Below are 21,770 nucleotides of genomic sequence, written 5' to 3'. Positions count from 1 at the left end.
TTAGGACCCAAATCTTTATGTGCCTATTCTCTTCATCGATGACGGCCCCATCACACAAAATACAGAGCCTGGGGCAAAATTAAACCTGAGTGCCCAATACGTCACACACAAACTCTGAACCTTCATCCAAAACTTCTGGACACCACCAAAAAGCATGGGTTATGTCTCCATCCTTTGATGTGGTGCATGTGGGTGCATCCCCAAGACCAAGCCTATACAATCCAGAGGGGGTCCAACAGAATCGATGTAAAATCTTGAATTGCATAAGGTACACCCTTGAGATTCTAGAGTCAGACGATGTTTTTTACAATCCTAGCCCACTCTCCCTCCTCCAATACCAAGTTAAATTTTTTCTCCAATAGTCTCTTGATAGAAGTTAAAGCACCATCCCCCAGACTCTGAATTAGCAGGAAGTAATACACTGATGCCTCATGACCTTTTCCAAAAGCAGTAATCACCCCTCCCAGAGTGCCTGCCATTTTAGGGGGGTGTATGCTACTCCCAAAAATAGTACAGAGCAGGTGGTGCAGCTGTAAATACCTAAAGAACTGAGATCTGGGAATCAAAAAATGTTGAACCATTCCATGGCAACATTTCTATAAATGTCCGAATTAAACAATCTGGACACTTTTGTCCAAATTCGAGTGCAAATGCGAGATAACGGGGTGTAACTTAACTTCTCTGGTTAGTTTGATAGAAAGGATTTGTAATAGCAAAATAGTGGCAAGAACTTCCTTTTCAATACAAAACAAGGGAGGGTCTCTCTAAGGTGGAAGCAACCAATGAAATGGTAAATGGTCTGCACTTATATAGCACCTTTTTAACCTTAATGGTATTCAAAGCACTTTACACTGTGACACATTCACCCATTCATACACCAATGGCAGTAGAGCTGCCATGCAAGGCACTAGCCTGCCATTGGGAGCAACTTGGGGTTCAGTGTCTTGCCCAAGGACACTTCAGCATGTGGAGTCATGTGGGCCAGGATTCAAACCACCAATCCTGCAATTAGTGGCTGACCCACTCTACCAACTGAGCCACCCCATGAGCCAACCTTTGTCAATCTGCCTATGCAGTTTACTGAAATGTAATCTGGGACGTTTACCATTCCAAATGAAAGACTTTGCTATGCTATCAAATGATGTCCCCCTCTCTTATTGAAATAAGAGAGGGGGACATCTATAGGGAGGTAACAGGTATTTGAATTTTGGAATATAATTCATTTTAATAACATTAACCTTCCCAATCATCGATAACTGTAATGAAGCCCGGCTGAAAACCTGTTACTGGGCAGTATGCTCTCAGACACAAAGCTTCAGATTTAGACCAGTTAATGATATATCCTGAGAACTGTGGAGGCAAGGAATAGATCTAGAAGGGTCAGAGATAAATAATAAAATATAATCTGCATAAAGCAAAAGTTTATGCACCACACCTCCCACAATTACCCCTGGAAAATCCTCCTCCTTTCTTATCGTGGCTGCTAATGGTTCCAGGGCAAGACAGGTTGCAGGTGCCCCTATCCAGAGTAAAGTAATCTGAAATGAATCCATTTGTTTGTACCGCCACTTCCGGGTGTCTATAAAGTAACTTAATCTATCCAATAAACATATTCCCAAACCCATACATTTCCAAAATCTTAACAAGATAATCCCATTCTACCATATCAAGCGCCGATTCAGTGTCAAGTGAGGTGGCAGCGACTGGAGTCTGATCCTTCACCATTGACCACATGATATTGATGAAATGGCTAATGTTATCAGAAGAGATACGGCCCTGAATAAACCCAACTTAATCTATATGTATAAGAGATGTCATAACTTCGGTTAGCCAACATTTCTGACAATATTTTAATGTCTAGCAGAATCAGGAAAATTGGATGGTAACTCTTACACTCCCTTGGATCTTTTTAAGAACAGACCAATCCGGGCTTGCATCCTGGTTGACGGAAGCTTTACATTCTTTAATGATTCCGTATAAACTTCTAGCAAATGTGGAGCCAGTTCTGTAACATAAGATCTAATTAACTCAGCAGCAAAGCCATCTGACCCAGGAGCCTTGCCTGTAGGCAAGGCCTTAATTACCTTGCCAAACTCCTCCAAGAATATCTCAGAATCTAGAGAATTATTTTCCTCATTCATCAATTTATGGAGTTCTAATGGTTCCACAAAGTTTCTAATATCTTCATCAGTAGACGAAGATGTGGAACTATAGAGATAGAATAGAATTCTTTAAAGAATTATTAATATCAATGGCTGAAGATAAAATTTCACCACCAGCAGATTTCAGTGAGGGAATGGTAGAAAAAGACTCTCTCTGCTTTATATATCTAGCCAAAAGCTTCCCTGCTTTGTCCCCTGACTCAAAGTATGACTGTCTTGCCCTGAATAGCCAAAACTCCACCTTCCATGACAAAATAGTATTATATCTGTATTTCAACCAGGTCAATTCTCTGAGGCCATCAGATATCATCAGATATCAACCCATTCACATTCCACGTGTAGAGAGACTATCCACTCATATTATTATTTTACATTTTGACATATTAGAAAAAATAGATTGTGTCAAAAATAAAATTATAAAGACCACATTCCACATTAATGCAACAATCAAACTCCAAACCTCCCCCCGAACCAAAAAAATAGAAAAAAGAAAAACTTACGCATTAACCCCACGTACCATAGCTCCAACCGGCATCCATCCCTCTATACTCAAACGGTCCATGTACGCTTATGAGATCTCCCGCGACACCTTTGCTGTTGAATTGCTCAAGTTCCGTGTTTCTATACAAATTTTGTAAGACAGAATTACACAAGAAAAGATATTCTATAAAACAAACTCCAGCCAATAGGCGGGACAATCACAAAGAACGTGCAGATTCATCCACAACACTGTCCAGGAGAAGTGCTTCTACACAAAACCAACTCCAGCCGCTAGATGGAACCAGCACAAAAAGAAAAGAAAATTGCGCTCAGCCTCCTTGGACGATCAAGTGGAGTCAGGCTCACTTGGCTGCAACATGAGAACCATAAATATCTTACTTAGTCATTGACTTTTTGAAGGACATTGCTTGCTGGGGACATGTAAATACTTTACGGCCATCCATAGTATCTATTCTCAATTTGGCCAGGAACATCAGTGCAAAAGTGACCGTCCATTGATGTAAGAGTTTCTTGCATTTCTTGAATCGATCACGTTTCTCTCTTGTCGAATTTGCAAAGTCTGGGAACAGTAAAATCCTTTTGGTTCCTCCAAGAAATCCTCCTTTACTCCTTACCTCACGCAACATAAGATCATTATCGTATGATCTCATAAATTTTGCCAGAATTGATCAGGGCCTGTCTCCCTCATCGGATCTCCGAGCCGGGACCCTGTGAGCTTGCTCGATTTCCAGTTTATGTTAAGAGGCATCAACTGAGATAAAATACTAAAACCTCAGCTTTAATTTGTTGGAGAGAACAAGATACTGTAAATACAGTAAACACTCAGAACATAATGCCTCAAATTGTACAACAGATTTTTGTAGGTCCTAAAAACTTTCTGTCTGTTGTAGTTATTTTATACCAGCTCAGCTGAGGTGTGAAATTATGTTGGCTTACTGCACTCTGATGTAATGCACAGAGGGACAATAGAAGTTTGTTACAAGGTCAAGCCTTGATATATTGAATGTGTATGCCAGTTTTTACTGTGTTCTCTCTATACAGTAGTGAATTAATCTTTAAAACTTTTTAAAGCTGCCAGCAAACTCAAACTATTTTCTAAAAGGTTAACAGACAGTTTTTTCCCCTGAAGATGTTAATAGTGAGATCTAAGAATTAAATCTCTCCAGTCCTGTACTGTGCTTGTAACAAAAAGCAGTTTTCTGTACTGCAGCCCTGCTCAATACACAGCCAAGGGAATACTATAATAATATTTCTTATCTTACTCTGAACACCAGAGGCTGATTTTTGATTATTTGGTTTCTGTGTTATTCAATTCCTCAGAGTTTTGCTATGTACTTTTAAATGCGGCCACTTTATAAAAGTTAATTAATTTTCCCTTTAGATTGACTCTTCAACAGGTCCGATCCATACCTTAGAATGTATTCTCCTTAACGTAATTGTGTTACATTTTCTTTAAAGAAAACTATGACTTTCTTTCTTCTGTGAGACACAAAAAAGACATTTTAATTAATGTTTATGCTGCTCTTTCCCTTACAATGAAAGCATAAGCAGGGGCTCACAACGAATAATGTATTACATTTTGGTCTGTTTCTCATATAACTTTTGTGCAACTCTTTTGTGTTCCATAAAATAATAATAATAATAATCATATTAGTAATAATAATTCTGTTAGACAATGGCAGAATTATCATTTTGGGGTGTATTGTTCTTTTTAAAATTCACTTCTAGGGAGTTTAGTTCCTTCTTACCCAATAGTGGATTGCCTAGAATTTATTTTAAAAAAGCTGCTCTGGTAGAATTTTTGGTAAAACTTTACAATAAGGTTCCATTTGGATGGAGGTAATAAAACCAAATGATGGGACTTTCATTGTAGGAGACAGCAGATGAACAGATCAGGCATGAACAGTAATAGATGATCTTCAATACAATGGTAGAACAGATCAGAGCAGTGGAAAAACAAACCCTCAGAGGTATAGAATAATGCATAGATGAGGATCTTGAGTTGATCATCTTTGATGAGAAGAGGAAGAGCATCACAGTCTTTGCAGTATTTGTAGAGACAAGACACTGAAGTTAAGCAAGATGCGGGTATATGGAGTCTTTGGAGTAATTGCCTAGTTGATTGTATACTGGTGTGTTTAATTAATATTCTGGTGAGTGGGAGCAGAGAGTGGAATTAGGCTGAGAGTCTGATGGAGGCGTGACAGAGAGGTCCAGAGCCCCCGACGCCAAGGTCGACCATGTCCATGGGGTGCAGGACTGTCAGGATGCTTGTCGTGGAAGGCGGTGAGCAGAGACAGGTCCAGAATGTCCTCCTGTGGCACCCAGGATATTTCTTCAGAGCCGTACCCCTCCCAGTCAACCAGGCACTGGACAAAATCCCTCTGGTGCCAGGAGTCCAGGATGGCCCGAACAGCGTACACCGGACCTTCCACCAGGAATGGTGGAGAGAGATCACCATCCTCATCAAACTCTACAGAGGAACGTAAGGTATGTAAGGTTTGAGGAATGACACATGAAAAATAGGAGTAATACGATATAGTAATACGATACAAGCGACAAGCTTTTGAGAAACCGTCTACAGTGACAATAATCCAGGTATGACCATTGGAAAGAGGGAGATCCATGATGAAGTACACGCCTAGGTGTGACCATGGGGAACTGGTAGCGAAGGAGTTTGCTAGCTGGGAGGAACTTTCACTATGGCATAATCTGGAAAGGCGCAAACAAATAATTGTACATCTCGGGGCATGTGAGGCCATCAGTTCCGGTTGACGTTCCCGAGTTGCCAGATTCTGGAGAGGAGTGAAGAGAGTCCAGGAGCTGGTTGCACAGGGCCATTGGCACGAATTTGCACCCTATTGGACATTCAGCGGGAGCATGGTTGGTGGTGGTGGCTTGGGCTATTTGTTCATCCAAGTTCCACTGGATGGAACTGATGATCGCAGGAGGTAGGATTGATTCAGGAGTGACGATAGAAGGTTCAGGATCAAAAAACCAAGAGAGCATCCGCATTGATCCGCATCCTGAACAGTATGTGATGAAGGAAAATCGGGTAAATGGCAATGGTTCAGCCACTTGGCGTCACTAAGATATTCTAAATTTCGGGGGTCCATGATGACTTGGAACGGATGGCAGGCGCCCTCAAGCCAGTAGCACCACTCCTCTAGTGCCAGCTTGATGGCCAACAACTCCCAGTTACCAATATTAAGTTTTGTTTGGCAGCTGACAACTTCCTTAAGAAGGTGCAAGGATGCAGTTTCGGGGGAGTACCATTAAAGAGCATGGCCCGACGCCAGTGTTGGAAGCATTGACTTCAACAATGAAGGGAAATTTGGGATTTGGATGCTGGAGAATGGGTGCAGTCATAAAAGCATCTTTTAGCTGCTGGAAGACTTTGGCAGCTTCTTGTGACCTAGAAAGGATTTTGGGCTTCTTTTTTAGGAGTTAAGGGAGTGATGATGGAACTGAAATTCTGGATGAAATGGAGGTAGAAGTTTGAGAATCCTTGGAAGCGCTGAAGGTCATTCAAGGTGGTGGGTTGTGGCCAGGATTGAATGGCTTGAATCTTTCCAGGATCCATCTGCATACCCTGATATAGCCCAGGAATTGAACAGAAGCTTGATGGAAAGAGCAGCTTGACAACATTGAGAAAGAGAAAGATAGCCATGAAAATACAGATTTCCCCATGCTTGGATCACACCAGAAGTCTAGGACAGGGGAATGTTGAACCAGCCAGGGCCAACCAAGAACAATGTCGGACACCATTTTGTAAGGTGTAGAAGATGAGAGCATAATCCGTAATGGATTGTTTACCCTGTCAGTTTATATGTAATTGTTCACCCATCCAATAATGTGGATGATTCAGTTTTCTTGGAAGAGTCACTTCTGGCCACAGAAAAAAACTGAAATATCCAATACATTTTCAGCTATTACCTCACTTGAAATAGTTAAATGCACATTTCATAATTGCAGCAATTGGCAGACAATTTGTGATACAAGCAACAGCACATGCAGCACTACATATGGCATAAAAAGGGCACCGCATACCAACATGAATACATCATCCCAACGGTGAAGTTTGGTGCAGGGAGCATCCTGATTTGGGGCTGTTTTGCTGCTTTGGGGCCTGTACTGTTTGCCATCATCAGGGGGGAAATATTTCCCAAGTTTATCAAGATATCACACAGATACATTTTTAGGGTGGCTGTGTGCTTGCTGAAGCCTAGTAGAAGTTGAGTTATGCAGCAGGACATTGACCGTAAACATCAAAGTAAATCCACTACAGAGTGGCTTTAAAAAAAGAAAATCCATCTTTTGTTGTGGCCCAGTCAGAGCCCAGATCTTCACCCAATAGAGATGCTGTGGAATTACCTCAAGAGGGCTGTTCACACCAGACATCCTAAGAATAGGATAAAAGCAGTTCTGTTTGAAAGAATTGTCCAAAATTTCTTCTGAATGTTGTACAGCTCTCATCCACAGCTACCGGAAAAGCTTGGTTGGGGTTATTGCTGACACAGCAATACTATGAATGTTTAATGGGATGTGTTCAATAAAGACGTTCAAAATTAGAATTGTTTGTATGTTGTTACTTGTTAGTTTAAGCACAGTGTGTTTGTCTATACTTGTGACTTTGATAAAGATGACACATCACATTTTATGACCAATTGATGCAGAAAAACAGCCAATTCCAAAGGTTTCACATACATTTTCTTGCTACCTTATGTGTTTATTTTTTTTTTTCATTCCAAAAGTGTGGTCCAAAACTTTCAAGGTCTGAAAAGGGCATGAAGGCATCATAAAAGTTGAAGAGATGGATTAAACCACTCAAATCGTGTGGATTACTTTAATGTTGAACTTTAAAATTGTGGACCCCATTGACTTGCATTGTACCGAAAAAAAGACTGTATACATCCTTCAAAAAAGCTTTGTTCCACTGAAGAACACTGTTATACAAGCTTGAGATGGCATTAGGGTGACTACTGTATATGATGAGAGTATCATCATTTTCGGGTGAACTATTCCTTAAAGCCCTTTGTGTTTATCATTGAAAGAGTGCAAAGATCCTTGATTTGAATTTTTATATTTATATATTTAATTATGGTAAAGATCTAAGGAGCCATAAATTAATGCAACTTTAAAGTGTGTAAATCATAGGACACCAAGGATACAAGCTATAGGTAGAAAAATACATTTAAGAAACGTGATGATGCTGAAAGAAAGGACAATTAAGCATAAACCTGACCCTCAGATTTGATTCTCTTTTGTATATGGGATGCTTGTATTCATCATGAAAATGCACAGATTATGACTACAGAAATGACACCTCTGTAACTCACTTTAAATTGGAACAGACTAAATCAATACATCTCAATCAATACAATTGAATATGAAAACTATTCTGCTCTTTGTCTCATCTGTTTCTCCTAAAAAAGATGAATGTTATAAAGACTTCAGAATCCAGTTTTGTGCTTTCCATATAGTAAAGTTTTAGAGTCATAGTTTATTAATTACAAGCTTATGAATAAGGGCAATATACAGTATGTTAATTTGGTACATTCTAATATTTGAAATGAGAAATAAGTGTCATCTTCCTGGAGACAAACATATTAGGTCGTTTAGCACTTTCATATCTGTCAACAAGTGAGATTATTGTTAAAAATTTGATTTCTGGTTTATCTTATGTAGAGGAGGGCAAATAAACAATGATGTTACTGGCTAATGTTCATAAAATACAAGTCTTATAAAGTTCAATCTGAAATTGCTTTAACTATCAGCCAGTTATTATATTGCAACATTTGAATAATAACAGTACTCTTATGTACATCTGTAAAATTTGCTGCAATCTCTGTAAATACAATTTGAGAATAACTAAATACATTTGTTTATTTGTACATTTATTTTCAACAAACTCCACAAGCATCTTGTAACTGCCATTGAGAATTTCAGCAACACCCTTAACAAGCATAACAAGGCAAATGCAGGGCCGGCGCTACCTGTAGGCGAACTAGGCTGTTGCCTAGGGCCTCGGCCTTGGAGGCAGGGCCTCCAAAACATACACATGCTTATCCACCAATCAAGAGCAGCAAAATATGCTGTTTGTCCATTGGATATAACAATTGTCATTCACCTGTAGTTAAACCAATTAATATCACCGTTTACATGCGAGTCACTCCCAACCTCTGAATTTATGAATGAAGAGATTGTAGATGAATAAAATCCAACTTTTCTGCAAATTTATCTGATGGCGCCGAAGCGAACTCATCCTTCAGGGGCTGCTAAGCGTAAGGCTAAGCAGGCACGCAAAGAAAGTGCAGCTCGTGATTCAGGTATCATCTATTTTTGAGTGATTGTAATGTATTGTAAAAAATAAACTGATTCTAACGATCAGCGTCATTTTGAGATAGATCATTTGACGGTTATTTCCAGTTCAAAAGAGCGCGAGCACCGTTGATGGACTGAATTCGCTTCTGCCACTTTGAATCCGAGCGTATGTAGCTACAATCGATTTCCAGCCCTAGTCAGGAGCTGACTCGCAAAACACTACAGAAAAAGTCAAGATTGTCAGTCAAAGAGCAAACGCACTATACTAAAGCATTGTTTATTAAGTTTTAAAACAGTCTGTATATCTTCTAAAACGCAAATGTTTAGCCTACATTAACTGCTCTAGTCTATCATAATAGACTATAGACCATAATAGACTTCATTTTTTTCGTTTTCCAATCATAAATACTGTTGCAATATTTATTGAAAATAAGTATGCAATCTTAAGCATATGAATAAGCACACAATTACAGTTGACGAAATTAACTTGTCTTTTCACTTCCACTAGCAGCTGATTTGTGTATCATAAGGTATTTCTCTACAATACATACCTAATATGACTATATTTAGTCTATCAAAAACAAAACTGTTCATTATCCCAAATAGTGGGTTAGTGTGTTACCATAAATAAATTACTGAACAAATTACTGCAAAAACTTCCTGACTGCTAAAAAAAAGATGACTTTTCAGATGATTTCTTTTTTGTTTAAAAAGATGACTTTTCAGATGATTTTTTTTTTGTTTACCTTAATTAAAGTTACATTAATATGCACATTTAAGTAAAAATACTGATAACAGGTTTTGTATAAATAAAATGGTTAGGAATCATATTTGTTTTCAAGTCTTTTTTTATTAAATTATGTTTTATTAACAAAGTTCGGGAGGAGCACATTCAGATAATCAACGAGATAAGAGGTATATATACTGCAGATTTACCTCTGTTCATTGACAGTTTATCAGCATCCCTCCACCACCCCCATCTCCTCACTTTGATTTTTAATAATCTCTTATTGGATGTAAACAACACAATCCAAAATACAATGCAATCCAATGTAATACTGTGTAAATCTGGCCAAAATTCAGAGCCTGGAGCCCTCCCCTGGACAGCATGCCAAATACGCATAATCTTTACTCTATTTAATTTGATGTAAGTGTGAACTCGTGAATTCTGAAAGGTGGAGGAGGGCATGGCGGGGGGCCTCCAACATACATTTTGCCTAGGGCCTCCAAATGTCTAGAACCGGCCCTGGGCAAATGCATTGCAAATGTTCTGAAAAAAACAACCAATCCCTCATGATGTATGCGTGAACAGTGCATTCTCTTGAAATAATGATTTCTGAGGAGCTGCTCATAAACATATGCTGCCTTTTTTTGTTGTTGTTTGTGCTGGTCATTATTATACACTATTATACACTCGCCAACCATTTTATAAGGTATATCTGTACATCTACTTATTTATGTGATTATCCAATCAGACAGATGTGACAGCAGTGTTATGTATAAAATCATGCAAAGATGTGTCTGGAGCTTCAGTTAATGGTCACATCAACCATCAGAATAGGGGAAAAATGCTGCTTACTTGTTGTTTTGTGTTTTCATACCATTCTCTATACACTCTAGAGACTTTTGTTTGTGAGTATCCCAGGAGATCAGCAGTTACAGAAATACTCAAACCAGCCCATCTGGCACCAACAATCTTGCCACGGTCTAAATCACCAAGATCCCATTTTCACCCCATTCTGATGGTTGTTGTGAACATTAACTGAAGCTCCTGACCCATATCTGTGTGATTTTATACATTACACTGCTGCCACACAATTGGCTGATTAGATAATAAGTTGATGTACAGGTGTACCTTATAAGATAAGGATTAAACTTTATTTTCATTGTGCAGAGTACAGGTACAGAGCCAATGAAATACAGCTGTTTTCACATATCCCAACTAAGCTGGGGTCAGAGTGCAGGGTCAGCCATGAAACAGCACCCCTGGAGCAGATAGGGTCATGGGCCTTGCTCAAGGGCCCAACAGTGGTATCTTGACGGTGCTGGGGCTTGAACCCCCAACCTTTCAGTCAGTAACCCAGAGCCTTAACCACTGAGCTACCACTGCCCTTGATTCTTGACTCTGGTTGGTCAATCACAGCATTCTGTGGTCAAATGTTTGTGTAACAGCTGAAAAACTGCATATTTGACTATTGCACCAGGCAACTGATTTTCTAAATAGCTGTGATAGTTTCATGTCTCTTGCATCATTCCACAGTCTCTTTTCTCACATTATAACTCAGTAATTTCAACTCAAATCAATATTTCATGTCCATTTGTTTACTTATTTGGTAGCCAAGTAGTAAGAAGGATAATACAGTCAGAAGGTCATTATCGCAACACCTGATCAACCTGTTAAGAATTTTGTAATAATACATTTTATTAATTTACTTACTGTAAAATGTTGCTTTTGTTTACTACTGATCAAATCATATTTGAGGGGGTCTGCTCCCCATTTGCTGAATAAGCAGTGATACTAAAGTGAAGAATGGTTACAACATTGGTGAAATGAACAAAGCCTGAAAACAGGTTTCCTCAGAATCTCCCAGTGTTCATTCATTTGGAATGAAGGACCATTTGTACAGTTGGAGTTCATGATATTCTTTAACATTAACATTCAATACAGTAAATGTACTGCTGCAATATACATTTGGGTGTTACTCATATTTTCATAATGATGCACATGTCTATCAAAATGTGGAAATGGACACAAGAAAATGTAGTCTTTGCAAAGTCATTATGTCTATTCCTTTTATGTGTATAGATGTGCACATAATGGTCCTTTTGGTGAAATGACTCTATTTTATCATATACAACACTGACAATAAAACGCCTTTATCTGTGTTCTCAGGAGTGCCCTAGTGGTGTGGTCAATGAAGATACATTTAAGGATATTTACAATAAGTTCTTCCCACAGGGAGGTATGTATATTTGCAATCATATATTCTCTATTACTGTGATTTGTTTTAAATTTAAGTAACATTAAATGTTTCCCAAAGTCTAATAGGAGGTTGACCAATTGAAAGAACTAGTCCCCACATAGGTTGCACATTCATTGTAATGAGCATTAAATCTCTTAAACTCCCATCCTCCACAATATTAATCTACTGGTGGACTGTGGCTATCTGCTTTCCTACATTAATCATGAAGCCACGTTCATGATTCGCGTCAGGGTGCCACAGCCAAGCACCACTTTGAACTCCACATGAAAAGAGCTTACATACAAAAATGTATCATTCTGCATTTTGGTGATAGTAAAGACTTGACGTGCTTCAGTATTAATTAAAATGTGCCTATATAGGCTGAAAAAAGCAATCCCATCTGGGCTTGTTTTTGTGCATTAAATAGTGTTATGAAGTTCTTTCTCCATCATTTTCTCATGGAAGCGATGTTGTGTGTGTATTCAGTGATTATTTTATTTACTGAGATAACCTCTATCATAGGAGAGAGGGTTACGGTCATCTAGCACGTTAAGACAGTACTGCCCATATAATGTCTATGAGACCGCCGTGTTATGCTATTTTATGCTATTGCTTGTAGGCTCTCTTTGGTAAAAGGGATGTGGTGTGAAGTGTGCAGTGTAGTGATGTGTAATAAACAAGTGTTTATGCTGGTTTATTTTGTATTAATAGTAAATGCGTTTATCGCGATTAAGAAAAATTAAGTTAAACTTTTTTAATTAATTGCACGTGATAATGCATTAATTCTAACAGCCCTAGTTTTAAAATGACCATGCCGAGCAATATGCAAAATAGTGGTGGTGATGGTGGCGTAGTGGGCTAAACTGCATAACTGTTAATCAGAAGGTCACTGGTTCGATCCCCACAGCCACCACCATTGTGTCCTTGAGCAAGGCACTTAACTCCAGGTTGCTTCAGGGGGATTGTCCCTGTAATAAGTGCTCTGTAAGTCGCTTTGGATAAAAGCATCTACCAAATGCATAAATGTAAATGTAAATATTTTACATGAAGAAGATGAATAGGAAAATGTAAAATTTTGTTAATGCATAAACATCAGCAGAAGTATGATTTACCAGTTTAACACATGGACTGGGCCAATACTGTATGAATATTCATCACATTACTATGTTAAAAATTAGTTTGCACCAAAATGACGCAGAATTTAATTGGGCAGACATCAGTTGAGAACCACTACTCTTGTAGCCTACAATTTACTCTGAGGTTGTACAACCCTATAGTGGTGAATCTTTCACATTTAGAAAGGCTGTTGATGTGTATGCAAGATAGTGAGAAAAAAGCAGTGAGGTTTGTGGAGAGTGCCATCACTAAAAAACGAGAAATGCCTCATATGCCCTATTCCCTGCAGTGAGAAACTTAGGGTCTGATTATGAAAGACCACGTGTAAATGCCCTCCAGGGTCAACCTGGTCTCATAGAATCATATTAATGTACCTACATTTTTGCAAAATTATTTTTACATGGCTCGTTGTATGTATCACAGCCGTTACCTGTAATAAACATTATACGACAAAAACTTGTATTTACTTGCACACAAATCACGAGTAAAACAGCAGATTATCAGTTTATAAACACGTACATTTCAACCTGTTCCTCACACAATGCTATCTTACAACAACTTTTACAGTAGTGCATGACTTGAAAAGCTATACATTTTAACATTTGCATTAAATAACAAACTACATTTACAAGCTTTTTTGAGCATGATCAAATCACGTTAGCTCAACCGATGCAATGCAAAGGACTGCGGTATGGGTCCTAAAGAGCATGCGAGTCGACATGCGTGCTGAAAGTGTCATGGAAGCACCACAACATGACATGTTTGTTTCAGAAATTGTGTTTCTCACATTTGCTTTTTATGACACTTTCGGTTAGGTTTTAGGTTAAGGGTAGGGAGGTAAGTTTTGTTGATTTAAAAATTGATAGAATATACACCTTAAAAACCTCATCTGTGTAGGAGAATTTGTAACTCACTTATAGCACCAAAGAGTGGGCATTTCACCTCGGAACTGCTACAATACTTGTAAAGGACTATGTACTTTCCTTTTGCAAAAACTACACATCTAGACTACTACCAAGCAAACTTTTGGCTCAAGTTTAATTAAATCCTAAAAGTCATCAAACTGATGTGCAGCACACATAGAAAAGGAAGTGACTGTTCCTACAGTATATCCAAATGGAAGTCTGACCATGGAAATGGCTATTGTGGTGATTTATGACTTGTGGTACTTTACATTCTAAGTAGTAGTGTAATAATTATGGGATTGAGGTTCTCTATCTTTTGTCAGGGTTTATGACAAATGACAAATCTATCTCACATGGCCTTATTTATTATAACACATTCACATACGCGCACACACACTCGTTTTATTATTTATAGTATTGTGAATGCTAGCTTATGATCTCCTTTATTGTTGAACAGGGAAAAGAAATAAGCCAGGCCTAAATTGAGGTAATGGCGTTGCTGTGATTGATGAAGCTGGGCTGTTTTCCTGTTTATTTTTCAGATGCTTCAACATATGCGCATTTTCTGTTTAATGCATTCGATACAGACCACAATGGCTCTGTCAGTTTTGAGGTAAGTAAACCAATGCAGCATTCTGCATAATGGTAATCTTTCTCACATGCATGCCAATAACATTTATTTTGATACTAGTATATTTGCATGTAATAAACACAGCTGGAGTGCCTACAGGAATAAATGGTTTGTTTAAGCCGCACCTTAAAGGTAAAAGAGCTAATCACATTTTGGATACGGACATTGTCTTTCAGTCAACTCGAGAACGTGCATGCTCATTAGCTGTACCAGCCTGAAAAATAGTGGGGTTTTTTGGCGTGATCAGTGCTAAAGATGCACAAATTATGAAACCATTAATGTCAGATTTCACTGCTGATAGGAAATATGATCTTTGATCAAAATCTTGACCAACGGTTTTGGAGATTTAGATATTTTCCCATTTAAGTAGATGGGAGCTGTACTTTTATGCCACTTGTATCCATAGAAAATAGCTGCCCGGGAGCATTGCAAATAAGGCTGCCAAGTGGACTGACTTGTCTTGAAAGGGACTACGTTTTTGAGTTTTTTATTAATCCCTAAACCAAGACCAAAATTTCTAACACTAACTCCTCCCAAAGCTTTCAAGCAACAACTTGGTGTCCCTATGTCTTTTCTATCTAATCAGACTTACGGTTTGCACACAATGAACGATTAAAAATGGGAAAACTCCCATAGACTTACACTGACTGAATGTTTAAACAGGCCAACGGAATGCTCGTTAATTCAGACTACATTAATCTGGATACATTCAAAAATGCATAATTGTCTCTACATTTTGTCCTTCCATCCCAAGATGGCGCTTTTGTACAGCTAAAAATGGGCTTTTCGAAAAAGCTCTCCTAAGTGGACAAATTTGAAAACGCCGTATTTGCGTTGTAGTGTGGACTGGGAAAACTGAGATATTTGAAAACAATGACGTTTTTGTTTACATGCAATCCATTCAATCCAAAACAATCAAGGTCCATGTTGTAGCTGTGATGTTGTACCTGCTATCCACTTTGATTGTTAAAGATACATGTTACTCTGTACAACCCTACCATTGCATTTCTTCAAAGGCAATGGGAAGTTTACTCTGGAATGCTGTCCAGTGGCAGAACACAAGGACAAATGCATTTCAGGGCCACGCTTTGTTATGTGTTTTTTTTCTTCTTTGCATGCACAGTAAGGGGACTTAAGTGTTTTCAGAGTTTCAGTGTGGATGAGCAACTCTTGGAAAATGTCAGTGTAGAGCAGATGTTTTCAACTGGTGAGGCACAGAGAGCATTAAAGTACGGTCATGAAAATCCTGGAAATGCCATGGAATTTAGAAATGGTGTTTTCCAGGCCTGGAAAAGTCATGGAAAATCAAGTTAACACTAAATGTTTTGGAAAAGTCATGGAATTTTTTTAAAAATATTTTCAGCAGTACAAGTGTGCTAATAATTCTTCAAGTTTGGTGCGATCGCGGAGCAACGTGAATAAGTGCTACTCAGACCCCGCGCGTAGCAGCAGTATGCAAAATGATTGCTGCATAAACTGAGTAGTTTGTGAATATGCGTAGCACCATGCAGTGTCACATTTGGTACCTCATTAACACTAGAAAGGTTTGCTCACGATTGTTCAAGTTCATATGGATAGTGTACAAGGAATTAGTATATTTCATACTTACATTATTGTTTGAATATATGAAGTCTTTAAATGTTTGTATGTAATAAATTGCCATGTTAATTAAGCTTATGGGGATGTTTGCTTGTGAGTCAAAAAAAAATGTGTATGAACCCTGATAATGGTTCATGTCTGTACACATCTGTCCTGCTAGCTTGCGTGTTAAAGTGCGTGTTATGCATATGCGTGTTGCAAAATGGATCGCTTTACATTGACTGAGTTTCCCCACCTCTCTCAAAAGGCTACGAAAGTCCTCATCCCCTTCACCTGCACTTACTTATGTGAGTGTGGGTTTTCCGCTTTGACCCTGCTTAAAAGCAAATACCGATCAAGGCTGCAGGTGGAGGACAATTTACGTTTATTCCTTTCTACCGTGCAGCCCCGCATCGATCACCTGTGCGCCTCAAAAAGTCGAACTCATTGTTCCCACTGATGTAGGGCGATGAAAATAAAGTAAAATCGGCAATCAGATTTGTACACATTTTTTTTGCTTAACGTAGGCCTATATGGAAGTGATTTTTATGCATTTGATACTGTGACAAAACAGCACTGTCCATCTTGCTGATGTTGTTGGATGTTGATGTTTTCAAAGTTGAATTGGCTTAAAAATCTCAAAAACAGCTTTTATTCAGTTGATATAACATTAGTAGCCTGTGGCTGTTAATGAACATGTTTCCAGTTTAGTTATTTGACCATCGAGGGTTATCTGTTCAGTGATCAGAATGTCTGATTTTGTTGGCTCTTTGGTTATAGGGCTGTTGAGAATACTTCGTTTAGTTTTTTGACTGTGGAGGATTCTGTTCAGAAGGCTAATTTTAACAGTTTCCCAACTGCTTGAATGTGGTAAAAATTTGTTAAAAGTATATGTTCACAATATATTTTAAAAAGAAGACAAATGTGTTTGAAATATTTTGAAAAAAAATATATAACCTATTTAAAAATGAAAATGAATTTAAAATGTAAAGTTGATGGGGGGGGGGAGGGGGGTGGGGGTTGGCATGGCTGTCTTCAAGTTCTCTAGAGGGAGGCTCACTTTAACCCAATTTGAAAACCCCTGGTATAGAGGAAGAGTATTTTGAAATGGCACTTTCAAATGTATCTGGATTAATGTGGATGTAGTCTTAAACTTTTCAAATTCAAAAATTCCAATTAAATCAACAAAGAGAAAGAAAGAGACCAACTTAAAGCAGATTAAAGGTAATCTGCTTAAAGTTGGTCTCTTTCTTTCTCTTTCGCTCTCTCTCTCTCTCTCTCTCTCTCTCTGTCATCTATCTATCTCTCTAGCTGTCTATCCGTCTGTCTGTCTGTCTGTCGGTTTATTGTGTCCTAGCTATAAAATACATATTACTGTAACATCAAAGCTTTACTGAAGATCTTCATGTTGTGTATTTTATTTTTATTTCTTTTTTTATGAACGAACAATATTCTGTTTGCTTTCACTTATATCTCCATGTTCTGTCTTTCATTGGTTTACAGGATTTCGTAATGGGTCTTTCCATTCTGTTACGCGGCACTGTTCAGGAGAAGCTTAACTGGGCATTTAACCTTTATGATATTAATAAAGATGGATATATAACAAAAGAGGTAATATATAAATACAATCATTCAATAGCATTTTTACATGGCTGTCAGGAATGATTGGTCATTCTGCAATAAAATATTTGTGTTTAATCACCGCAAATGTGTATAATTCACTGGTGTCCCATGTGCTAGTTTCATGTCTCTCATATCACTCCTCAGTCTCTTCTGTTTCTCATCCAATGAAATTATTTAAGCTCAAACCAACTTTTTATGTCCATACTGTATATTTATTTATTTGTTAAGTAGTTGTGGATAATGGGGATAAAGTGGGATAGTGTCATGTCTGATGGTAATTATTGCAAAATAAACACAGTGATTTAAAACTCCTCTGCTTCTTGTCGGGGTCTTGATAACCCTTTTTATTTTGTTTTGTTTTGCAATAATAACTCTCTGACTGTTCATATAACATATTAGTAACACTATTATACTTGTGTGTATAAAAGTGAAGCAAACACATTGTCTACCTTTTCTTTTTGTTTTGGTTACACAGGAAATGTTAGACATCATTAAGTCCATCTATGACATGATGGGAAAATGCACATACCCAATCCTTAAAGAGGAGACGCCTCGACAGCATGTGGAGATATTTTTCCAGGTGAGACCGAATCTTACTTGTGCAGTACAGAATCACAGTCTGCTGTCGTAAATGAGATATTCAGTATTGATTTGTGTTTGTGTTTGTAAAGCTGAAGAATGTCATTTCTGCTACACTAGCATTGAACAGAATTGCAAAAAAACAAATAAACACAAATAAAAAAATCTTCAGGAATACACCCCTTGTCTGCTGTTGTTTAAACGGTCAGATAGTCCCACTTCCAACTCACATCATTGGTTGAGTAACATTATTAGGGCAGGTCTAAGCAAGTCTCTTAAAGCAAACAGGAATTGTACAGTTTTCCTATGATTGGCTTACTTATAGATGTCTCTGAATATTAAGCTTGGATAGAAGACAGTATTTTAACAATGAAAAAGTTACATCAGCTTCAAATTGAAAATGTTTGTTTTTATTTGTTTTGTTTTTTTAACTTGAGGACCTCTAGATGTAGTTAGTTTTTTCTAGATTTACCTGATATACTGTAGCTATCAGGACATAACTTAGAGTGGGAACGTTCCCCTCTACAATGGGGTTCCAAAGTCAGTGTTAAGATTCTGTGCTATTTATTTGTCACTAATCAAATAAGCAAACTTGTAACATTGATCATGTTAACTTTGTACAAATGGTCAGATTTGCTTGCTTTCTTTCATTGAACTTTTGATCCCCATCGTATGCTTTGTTGTTATTTATCACAGATCTGCTGATGTTATTAGAGAGATTGTTTAGATGTATTCTAAACAAGACAAATGGCCAATAAAAATGAAAAGGCAACATTAAATAGAGTTGTAATGAAAATACTAATGACACTGACCTTGCCATGTCTTGACAGAAAATGGACAAAAACAGGGATGGAGTGGTCACAATAGATGAATTTATAGACTGCTGCCAAAACGTAAGACTCCAGTTTTGTTCTGAATGTAATATCCTGTCGTATGCTGCAATGTCGTTCTTTGTCATTAACAATGAGTTTTTCTTGAGTACAGCACTTAACCCTTAAATGCATGGGAATTTCACCAAACACTCTGATTGTATATTCTGGTCATTAGTGACCCAGCACGTATATTCAGTATATCACAAATGGATCTACAAAATGCCCAGATAATGTAACATTTCAATATATTTTAAAGACGATTAGAAAATAATAGAATAATATATATTTTTATGTATTTTCATGGTTTATTTTTCATATATCAAAGAGTTAATGCAACAAAACAGGACAAATTCCTTTCACACTGAAATTTCATGAGACACAACTTGCTGTCAAACACATTGAGCTACACATAAGCTACACACATGTATTTTCTCAGGCACTTATTGAGTCTAAATTGCTGCAGAACTTACTTAATTTCAGTAGTACACCTAAATGACAATTGTCATATCATACTGTTCTTTTGTTTTACTTCCATGTTGTTTCTTCATCAAATATCAATGTCAAATGTAAATCAAGTCAATAACTGAAACTACAGTGCCACCTTGAGTAACAAAATACATGCTTAATATGTATGTGTACACGAGTATGAAATTCGGATAATTCACCTTTTTACAGAAAATCAATTTGATGTAGTAGTAAATTGTATGAATACAGTACTAATTTATCCCGTAATAAACAATTAATATTTATATATATATAATGTGATATTAATCTTATATATATATATATATATATTAAATAATCATAATAAATGTATGGAAGTGGAAAACCTACATCTATTACTCAGTAGAGGGTCTCTACTGACCCTATGCACATTCGGTACTCAATTCATAATAATTGTTTCTTTTTTTTTTTTTACACTATTTATAAGAGAAGGATTAAGGAATACTAGTACTATAATAGTTGTGGGCACAACTCCAAAAAATGTATGAGGTACAGGGGGTGGATTGAGGTCCCGGGTCAATAAAGACCCGATGCGTGCGTTTAAGGGTTAAAGAAGGAAAAACATCCTTGTATAATGTTAAAAGTTAAAAAAGCCTGCAGCAGAATGTGTTGTCCTGCTGTCTTCCTAAGCAGTCTATTAGTCTCCACTGGTGAGATGTCTTACCTGTGCCTTTTCTTTCCCTACAGGATGAGAACATTATGAGGTCAATGCAGCTGTTTGAGAATGTCATTTAACATCTGAATGGACTCTGTTGGCTCGCCACCTCATATAAAACAGCCTTTCTACTCCACAAACCCTGTGTCCTCAATGATACAAGTGTGATTGTTAGCAGTTCAATTCATCGATTTACCCGTAAAACAATGCTAATACCATTTTTAATACTAAAGAAAGATTATTTTTACATTTTTGTCAGATCCTTTACTTGTAAAATATACTTTTATTTAAAGTAGAAGTAAAGTCATTTCTATAATTCCATCAATCAGCTTGTTACTGCTAGGATGTTTTGGAAAATTGGAAATATGTAAATTGTTAACATTACTTAAGCCATGTTATATCTTAAAGTAACATTTCTTACATTGTTGGACACATTTGCCACCTCTTATTGTCTATCTCTGTATTGAACTAATTAGCAGAGTTACCACTGATTTAAAATGTGTCAGTACAAATGTATTGTATACCACAGATTCATTGTGGTCCACATAGTTTAATGAAACATTTATGCAGGGCATTCTTATGAAATCATGCCATTTGTTCTTGAAATGTGTTTCTTTCCAAATGGTTACTATTGTACCATGAATTTTTAAACCATTATTTTTTAATTGGAGGAAATGTCACAACAGAGCCAAGACAAATTCGGCATTTTCACATAAAAGAATTTTAGAAAAAAAATACATTCATTGTGAAAGCATAGATATTTTAAATTTCCAATAACAGCAAAATTCCTTATTGTGTATACAGTAGTCCATTAAAATGTATGATGATCTGTAAATTGTCTGGTATTCCTATGAAAAACAAATTGAATATAAAATTAAGTTATTTTTAAAGGTATTTTGCATTACACACTAAATAGAGCCAAGTCTATAAAATAACGTGGCAAAATATCTTGTCAACTATATCAGTAGTGAATAATGTGTACACACATAGTACACAAATACAGTAAATGTCAGTTTCCTGAGAATAACCCCTATATATCCCCTATGCTTATCAGCTGGTGGTGTTTTAAAGCACATCAGTCAGTAATAATCCACGCTTAAAAGCCTTCTTTTTTTCAATAAGTACATACCTGTGACACGGCCGATTTGACAGTTTTGCAGAATCATTCCAGAGTACTCTTACTAAAACTGGGGGTCCAGCCATAACAGCTAAAAAAGTAATAGAATGATTACAAATAATTAAATATACTTTCAGATAAGCTATTCTTCTCACCACAATTGTACAGTACAGAGCGGTTATCTGAGTTACCGTAGACTTTGTCAGTTCAAACCAGTCTGGCCATTCTCTGTTGACCTCT

The 21,770-nt window shown here is 37.3% G+C and overlaps 1 protein-coding gene across 5 annotated transcripts in view; it reads left to right on the top strand.

Annotated features, from left to right (window-relative positions):
• kcnip4a (potassium voltage-gated channel interacting protein 4a) overlaps window positions 1-21,770 on the top strand; it is a 239,134-nt gene extending 217,364 nt beyond the window's left edge. For all 5 annotated transcript variants that reach the window (XM_052139883.1, XM_052139891.1, XM_052139909.1 and 2 more), the window contains 6 exons: window positions 11,881-11,950; window positions 14,514-14,584; window positions 17,684-17,791; window positions 18,279-18,383; window positions 19,213-19,275; window positions 20,446-21,770. In XM_052139883.1, the coding sequence (XP_051995843.1) occupies window positions 11,881-11,950; window positions 14,514-14,584; window positions 17,684-17,791; window positions 18,279-18,383; window positions 19,213-19,275; window positions 20,446-20,493 (465 nt within the window). In that variant the 3' untranslated portion in view covers window positions 20,494-21,770. The remainder of the gene's footprint in view (window positions 1-11,880; window positions 11,951-14,513; window positions 14,585-17,683; window positions 17,792-18,278; window positions 18,384-19,212; window positions 19,276-20,445) is intronic.

The sequence above is a fragment of the Xyrauchen texanus genome, chromosome 2 (assembly GCF_025860055.1).
Source record: "Xyrauchen texanus isolate HMW12.3.18 chromosome 2, RBS_HiC_50CHRs, whole genome shotgun sequence".
Taxonomy (NCBI): Eukaryota; Metazoa; Chordata; class Actinopteri; order Cypriniformes; family Catostomidae; genus Xyrauchen; species Xyrauchen texanus.
This window is presented reverse-complemented; position numbering and strand designations above follow the sequence as displayed.